This window comes from Antechinus flavipes, chromosome 4, assembly GCF_016432865.1.
Source record: "Antechinus flavipes isolate AdamAnt ecotype Samford, QLD, Australia chromosome 4, AdamAnt_v2, whole genome shotgun sequence".
In the NCBI taxonomy this organism is placed as follows: domain Eukaryota; kingdom Metazoa; phylum Chordata; class Mammalia; order Dasyuromorphia; family Dasyuridae; genus Antechinus; species Antechinus flavipes.
In genome coordinates this window covers 136,152,572-136,161,190 of record NC_067401.1, presented here as the reverse complement: position 1 = coordinate 136,161,190, position 8,619 = coordinate 136,152,572, and the positions used below count along the sequence as shown (strand labels likewise).

The 8,619-nt window shown below is 39.7% G+C and overlaps 1 protein-coding gene across 1 annotated transcript; it reads left to right on the top strand.

The window, feature by feature from the left end:
• Positions 1-644: 644 nt before the first annotated feature.
• Positions 645-6,290, top strand: LOC127561356 (T-box transcription factor TBX21-like). Its single transcript, XM_051996629.1, has 5 exons — positions 645-847; positions 1,654-1,808; positions 3,453-3,574; positions 3,922-4,077; positions 6,276-6,290. The coding sequence occupies exons 1-5, from the start codon at positions 645-647 to the stop codon at positions 6,288-6,290; spliced, it is 651 nt and encodes a 216-aa protein (XP_051852589.1).
• Positions 6,291-8,619: the final 2,329 nt, after the last annotated feature.

Genomic DNA, 8,619 nt, shown 5'->3' with positions numbered 1-8,619 from the left:
TGTCCCTGTTGGGAAAAACCATTGTTAAGTGAAAAATAAAAATAAAAAGGATGTGTGAGTTTACACTTCGTATCCTAGGAAAGTATGGAAGAAACATTTCTCTGGATTTAGGGACTGAGGTTATATGTTGTGTCAAAAGAAGCCAAGTTTAAAAAATAAAACAACTGCAAACATTATTCCTCTTGAAGAAAACTTAAACTATATTTCTTTTCATTAAGATCAGGTTAAAGGGCAACTAGGTGGAGCAGGGGATAGAGCACCAGCCCTGAAGTCAGGAAGATCTGAGTTCAAATCTAGGCTCAGACACTTAACACCTCGTAAAGGTGTGACCCTGGGCAAGTCACTTAACCCCAATTGCCTCAGCAATAAACAGATAAATAAATAATTCGGGACAAGATGTCTTTTATTAGCAGTAGGAGGCAATGCTGGGTATAGCCTGAAGGCCAGAAAAAGAAATAGAAGTAAAGAACACCATCTCAGAAGAAAGCCCTGAGGTGAGAATTCAAGGGCGGGGCCTCGAATAATTATGGGTTTGCTATAAAGGGAGGCCTCGGAACTCGAAATTCAGTACGTGAAAGTCAGTCCGAGTGGCCGCAAGGGAGATACCTTTCTCTCAGAAATAGCCGCTCATCCCTAGGGTCGCGATGATGCCCGTCAGATTGCAGGCAACCCGGGACTATGCGGGCGCTGACTCGACCTCATACCATCTTCAGAGCTCCCCAGATGCCTTCGACGATGCCAGCCACACTTGCACCTCAGGAACACTGAGAGTGGTCCTCCACAACCATTCCCTGTGGCTCCAGTTTTACCAAGAGCAGACGGAAATGATCATTAACAAGCCGGGCAGGTAAGCGAGAGGGGGTGCACTTTGCCTCGTGGGTCCCCCGGAGCTGGAGAACCGCGACTGAGACTCCTTTCCTTGAGTTTCATAAAAATTCACTAGAAGCTGGGACCTCTTGCCTTCTTTTGGCACCTATGGCTGCCCCCAACCAACCAATGATTGCTTTCCAAGCAATGGTTTCTGACAATTTGGTGCCGTAAGCTATACGACTATACGTGCAGGAGATCTATGGGCCATTTCCTTTGGGAAACTCGAATTTACTAGACTCTTGCTTGATAGAGAGTAAAAAGACGATTGAATGAGGCCAGCTAAGTGCCACAGTGGATAGATCACCGTCCCTGAAGTCCGGAGAATTTAACAGTTCCTAGCTGTGTGACCCGGACCAAGTCACTTAACTCCAATCGCCTCAGGGGAAAAAAAAAAAAAGATTGAATTTAGGATGGGGGATGGAGTTCACACTTCTAAGGTTTCCGACTTCACGGACCAAAACAAATGAAACATTCCTTTTTTCTTTTTTTTTCCCCCCTTTTGAGAAGCAATTGGGATTAAGTGACTTGCCCAGAGTTATACAGCTAGTAGTAACTGTTAAGTGTCTGAAATCAGATTTGAGGTCAGGTCCTCTAAGGAGTTAATGCTCCCATCTAGTGTTCTAAACAGTGTGCCATCTAGTTGCCCCTAAAATAAAATATTAAATAAAAATTAAAAGTCTATACCTAACACAGAGAGCTGCCTGGCCTTTTCTGCCCTAGAAGCTTGATGGAATGTGTTTCAGCAATTAAGTTTTTTCTCACTGTTTCTTCTTTTCTTTGCAGGCGAATGTTCCCTTTACTGGTTTACAGAATCTATGGGATGAACCCAGTTGCTCGTTACCGGGTATTTCTGGAAATATTGCCGGTTGATCAACACCCCTGGAGTTTTCAGAATGGCAAGTGGTGTCAGTGTGAAAAAAAAGAGTACAACATGCTAGGTAAGGAAAGATTTGCTGGCCTGCGAAGAGTGTGCTGGGGGGGTGGAGTTAGTCAGCCTTTCTGATATTGAGGTGTCCTTTTGTGACTCCCCTAAGAAAATCAAATTATTCTTCACCTGTGCTGTACTTCATGACTTCTCCTACATTGGTCCTTCTTCCCACACCGCCTGACTTTTTTTCTTCCTTTCTGGCTAATTCTTTCCTTTTCTCTTTTCCCCAAGTCCCAGGATTTTCGCTTCCTAAACTTATGGATCCTTTCTTCTTATCAAACAAGTCAAGTAACTTCAGAACAATACTATTTATCAAGCAAGTGTGTGGGAAGATTAGATTAGGTGCCCTTTGTAAAGCTTTTAGCAAAGTGCCTAGGATAGGCTTGTTTGCTTCTTTCCATATCATGTTGGAAGTTCCACAGAAACCAGCTATACTTCCTCACCTGAGTAACTTGATGAGTTTGTTCAGTGCCAGGAATCTTCAGGTCCTAGCCCTAGAAAACCAAACCTACCTTTTTTATATTTTTAAAAAACATTTATTCGTCTATTTTGTTTTTGATATTACAATCCCTTTTATTTCTCCCTATTCTGTGAGAGGTAACAAAAGTAAACAATGGAGCAAAACTAACAGCAATACAGTAAGCTTGTCTGAAAATGCATTCAGCTTTTCACATTTTTTAGCCTGCTGCCTCTCCATTTTCCATTGTTTTCTTAATGAACAGAAAAGTGTTTTCTTTCCCTCCCACTGCCACCCCACCGCGTTAAAAAAAAAAAAGACATTTTTTCATAACCAACATACATTAGTAAGCAAAACCAATCTTTTCATTGGCTAAACTCAATTACATGACTCATTTTCCACCCTAGATCTACTATCTTTTTGTCAGCAGAAGGTTTAGTCCTTCTTCTGGAATCATTGCTAGTCATGGTATAGATAAACGCTTTTAATATTGTTTGACTTTTTTGAATGTAGTTATTGAATACAATTTTCTCTTGTTACTGAATATTTCCTTTTCCATCAATTTACTAAAGTCTTCAAGATTTTTAAAATATAAAATTTGTAGTTAACTTGTGAATCAATTCTCTGTTTCTGCTAGTTTGATTGTAACAAGCACTATAGTGTTTCCAGAAATTTGTAAATCATTCATTGTCTCACTTCTGCCTACAAAATGGCATATTCCACCACATTGAAATAGTCCAATGAATTCTTCACTTTTCAGTCTTTTTGTTCCCATAAAGAGTTCCTATAAACATTTTTATGCACTGCACATTGACAAATATTCTAAGTACACGAATAAGGCAGTTCTCCAGCAAAACTAGAAGCATGTGGGGAAAATGCTCTGATTCACTATGAATTATTGAAGTGCAAATTTCAGCAGTTCTGGATTCTATCTCACAGTTATCAGAGAAGGAGAGATGAGGAAAAAAAGGACTAAGACTCAGAAAATAGTTACATTGTCATATATCACTATTAATGAACTTGTGAATGAGTACAATTATTTTGTAAAGTATTTGATATTATACACAACAAATTATGTGACCTGTGCAGCCCTTTGACCTGGATATCTCTCTGCTTGGATCATTCCCCAAAAAATCAACAAAATCGCAAAACTTTTTTAATTGCACAAAAATATTTAGAGAGCTCATCTTTCTACAGGGAATCATCTGTATATCCACCCAGACTCCCCCAACACTGGGGCTCATTGGATGAAGAAAGAGATCAAATTTAAGCACCTCAAAGTGACTAACAGCCAAGAAACTATCAACAAAGGGAAAAAGGTAAGATCTCCATTGTGTTCCCCTTTCAAGTCTTGCCAAGTCCCTCAGCACAAAAAGGAGAGAAACATGCTGAAACTAGATTTAGAGAAGACCTTTCCAGTGGCAGGAGGGTAGGAGTAAGAGCTTAGAGCGGGTCACCAAGGAAGCATGGGATTTCCATTGCTCATACTTCCAGGAATTGGAAGAGCATCCTCCCTATTCTATAGGATCTATAGTTTCTATGGATTCTAAGAGATCTTGGATAACACTTGGTCAGTCTCCACCTTCCCAGGTATTACTAATAAAGACCAGGTAGGTAGAAAAAGAAGAGATACCTATCTCACCTCATATTTCCGACTTCTTTACAGATGATCTTATTGCACTCCCGCCACAAATATCTACCGAGGCTTTGTATTGAAGAAGTGAATGATGGAGAACATGAAACATCAGTTCCTTCCTTCAGCCATAACTTCACGTTTGCAGAAACAGAGTTCATTACTGTAACTGCATATCAAAATATTAAGGTGAGAATCATTCTTAGTGGAACATCTGATTTGGGCTGGGTAGAGGGATAGCATGGAGGGAGATGATTGATCAGTCAATAGTCATTTGTTGCTGAGAGAGTTGATCAGTCATCAAACACATGCAGGGCTCTAGGGATACATAGAGAAAAATAAAAGAGTACTCACCCACCTGTCTCTTCCAAGAAGTTTACATTCCCCTAGGAGCAAGCCACAATATACAAAGCAGGGTTGGCTAGGGGGTGTTTCTTTCTAAATGACCTGCTCTTAACCTGTTTGTGTTATCAACAATTTATGAAGACAGGTGACATCTCCTCAGAGAAATGAATTTCCAAATTCCTAATAAAAGGAGAGGCTCAACTTCATCATGAAAATAGAAAATAAAGTTGAAATTTTGTTTCCTTCCAAGTCTAAAAGCCCTCTGAAATCCAAGTAAAGAAACTCTCATCTAGGTAGTCACTGATACAAAGGTGGGCAGAGTTAGGGCTAAGGGCAAGAGGACCCAGCTGGTTTGCCGATGTTGAGTATCTCAAATAGAGTTCTCTCCTTCTTCCATTTCACAAATGAAGACAGTGAGTGTTCTCTGGAAGGTCACCCAGTGAATTGGAGCTGATAAAGATTAAGTCCTTGCCTTTTCCAGCAGGTAGCTCAATTCCCTTTTGGGAAAATGGTTTTTACTCACTGATTTTTCTCTTCTTTCTAGGTCTCCCAACTCAAAATTAAGCACAATCCTTTTGCTAAAGCCTTTAGAGAAAAGTACCATTTTGGGAAAAGTGTGAATCAGTAAGTAGTAAAGGGGCTCAGCTCCATGTTTGTTTTTTCCCAGTAATCTATTGTGAGACTGTGGGCAGAGAGGATTAAAACTGCTCAAATAGAAAGCAGGTCTGAAATTTGGGTGATGGGATGGGATTTCTGAAAGAATGTATTCTTATTTTACGGATTCAATTTTCCTTTCATCTTTTTCTTCAAGGTATCTTACATCAGAAGGATCCACTGCCGGGACCACAAACTCCCCTAACACTGATTCTGATCACTCTTCAATGGAGCTAGGAGAGGGTTCTTCTCAAGATAACGAAGGGGCATCACTGAATCCTGGGCTTTGGGCTCAGTCTGCTCAGCCACTCCCAAGCTGTGCTCATGACTCCACTCCCAGCAGTAGTAATCTCATGCCTTTGGGCATGAATGCCATGGAGCATGGCTTTCTACCCTCCACTTCTCCACCCACCATCCAACACAACTTCCAACAAGACCTTGTGGTCCCTCAAGAAAACTGGCCCCTATCTTCTTCATCTAATTCTACCAGCAACAGTGGAAATTATCTCCATTCTATACCCACAAGACCCATGGACACTATCACTAGGACTGAAGAAGAGAAGCAACTTGAACAAGAATTCTGGGTCCATGCCCTGCCATCATATTCTAATAACTATGGACAGAGTGAAGAAGGCTCAAAGAAGAGAGGTTTCTCTCCTGATGATTCAGAGGATGAAATGTGCTCAAGAGGGAAATACAGAAAACAACATGCTGGGTAAGAATATGTGGAAGGAAGCTGAGGCCATGAGTCATAATGATGTTGAGGTTTGGGTGTCCTTTCTTGGGTGCCTAGTCCAACCATCCACTTTCTTTACCTTAATCATAAAGTCTTTCATCTCTTTTCCTTCTCTCCCCCTTTTCCTCTCTGTTTCCCATCTTTCCTACTCTCTTCTCGCTGCCTTTTTTCCCCCTCCCAAGCCCCTGATATTTCTCTGTCTGGACCTATCTTTTCCTCTTAGCCAAATGAACTTGAAGTTTAGTCTTAGATAAAGCTAAGACACCTGTCTCAGCTCCCCTGGTGGATATCTCCAAATTTAAGGACACAAGTTTTGGAGCCCTTAATCTAGGAGAATTTCTCCTGGTCCAGGTAATATAGGGAATGTGATGTAGTGACATCAAGGTGATTTGACAAGATGTCCCAAATGGGTATGTCCAGAAAGGAAACTGAGGTGACTTGTCTGAAAAACACTACCTCAAAGCAAAAATTCCGTGTTCTCACTGAAGATAATTCTAATTTTCAAAAAAAAAAACTCATGGGTTCCCTTTTCCTTTTCTTGGAGAAAATTTATTGAAAGAACTAAAGGGACTTAGATCCTTTTGCCTTATTTTCCTTCTTTGTGTACCAGACTCTGGTATTCTGAATGATGTTTCTCTCCTGTTTTCCCCAGGACTTTGTGTCCTGAGGCTGTGGGTAAAAGGAGTATATTTACTAGATAAGAAGCAGATCTGGAAATAAGAAATAGAATATTGGGAAAATGTGTTATTGCTAGTTACACTGACTTTCCCCTCTTCTTTTTCTTCCAGGTGTCTGACATCTTTAAAATTCTCTACCCCTAGGATCTCCACTGAAAATGCATCTAGTGTTTCCATAGCAGGCCTAGGAGAAGATGCTTGTCAAGTTATGGATGAGATGCCTGTGACTACTAGCTTCCTTCCCCAAGTCCCTAGGGAGCCCATGAACTTTGCCTATGGTGCCATTCATGGCAGCAACACTCTCCAGCCCTTAGCCATAGATAGCATGAATCCCGGACTTCTACCCTCCATTTGTCCACCAACCAGACCTTTTGACTCCAGACAGGATGTTGTGGACCCTACAAGGGAGTGGTTCAATTTCTCTTCAGCTAACTCCAACATGAACTATGGCAGCTGGCTACAATCAATACCAGCCATGGACATGGTCCCCTTTCATGGGGACCCAAGAAGAGATGGATCATGAAAGGCAGCTATTGACCTATCTCTCTACATTGCAATCTCTTGACCCAGGATGGGTTGAAGAACTTGCTAAATGGAGAAATCTACCTCAATGATTGAAGAAAGAATGACTCCTGGCTGGATCCTTCTCAGTGATTTTTTTCCTCATTTTTTTATCTTTCTTTTTCTGTGGGGAGGAAGGGGAGTAAGTAGATTCTCTATTCATTAGGATAACTAGCTATTTAAAATAATTTCAAAATTAAATTCAAAAAGACTAAAAATTCCATTTACATAGCACAACAGAAATAGAAGATTCACTATAAATCCATGAATTTCCATTTCACACTGTCTACTTTTTTTTTTTTTTTAAGAACTGATGTAATAATAAATACCACTGCTTTCTGGGTCTCCTGAGTTTTGTTCTCTCCTGTGTACTTTTAATTTTTTTTCTCTCTCCCTTAATCACTCCACAGTAGGGAAGTCCACTATTAGATACAAATGTGTATCTATGTAAATTTATACCATACATACTGCTGTTTATCAGTTTTATCTTTGGAGATATATAGGATTTTCCTTTATAGTTTCTTTGTAGTTGAGTATTTATAATTTATATGTGATTATTTATAACTCTTTGGGCATAATTCCAGATTGCTTTCCAAAATTTTTGGATCAGTTCATAGTTCCAACAAAATTAGTGTCTATTTTTCCACAGCTCCTCCACCATTTGGCATTTTCCCTTTCCATTATTTTAGCCAATTTATAGGTGTGAGATAATGTCTCAAAGCTCTTTTAATTTGCATTTCTCTAATGTTTTAAAGCATTTTGCTCTTAAGACTATATATAGTTTTGATTTCTTCCTCCAAATCTGTCTGTTCATATTGTGAAGATAATTGTGATTTTCACATTAATCAATATGATATATGCAAAGAATAGACTAATAATTTAGATTTTTACCGAGCTATGATTTCACCAGCAGATTCTGGCTTTGGAGTCTGAAACTCACAATGTAGCTTCAAATTATTGTTAGAAATAAGCTACATCTAGGATATACTGTAACCCATTCAGCATGTAAAGGACTGCTTGCCATCTGGGGGAAGGGGTGGAAGGAGGGAGGGGAAAAATGGGAACAGAAGCGAATGCAAAGGATAATGCTGTAAAAAATTACCCTGGCATGCGTTCTATCAATAAAAAGTTATTAAAAAAAAAAAAAGAATGAAGGACAAATAAAAAAAAAAAAAAAGAAATAAGCTACAAAGATAAAAAGGACTCTGGAATGTATTAAGTTGGTTTATTTAGGGTCCTTAAGAGAAAAGGATGATCCACTCAGGGGCAGTTCCTTATAGATGTGTGAATGAGCCTTTTATTTCCTATCTAGAAGTACAAGGCCCCTCCCTTGTTGCCTTAATTGGCTAGGGATGAGGAAGTCAACAGACTTCTTGGTCCTCCCATTGCATGTTCCTCTTTGACATGTTCCTCCCCTTCTACCCTTCTCATAACCCATGTTCAAAAATGGCAGAAAACTCCTCCTTTGGAGAAGAGAAGTTAATATTAATCAACTCATTAAGCATGCCACTCAGTGCTTGCAATGAGTTATATTTTACCCACTTCTTTTGGGGGGTGATTTCAGCATCCTAATCAATAATTTGTTTTGTACAACTAACTCACTCAGCTGATGGGTCCTTTCTCTAAGTCTTTGTCCTTATATGGAAATATAGTTCTAGGACTGCTCAGTTATCAATCAGTCTGACCTTCCTGTGCTTGTACTGTGCCTATCAAAGTTAAATGAAATGAATCAAAGATTGTAGGATCTGTTTCTGTCAC

Excerpts from the sequence above, each read along its gene's own strand:
- LOC127561356 (XM_051996629.1), top strand. The coding sequence starts at position 645 with ATGATGCCCGTCAGATTGCAGGCAACCCGGGACTATGCGGGCGCTGAC. Across the intron at positions 848-1,653 it reads ATCATTAACAAGCCGGGCAG|GCGAATGTTCCCTTTACTGG; the intron begins GTAAGCGAGAGG and ends TTTTCTTTGCAG. Across the intron at positions 1,809-3,452 it reads AAAAGAGTACAACATGCTAG|GGAATCATCTGTATATCCAC; the intron begins GTAAGGAAAGAT and ends ATCTTTCTACAG.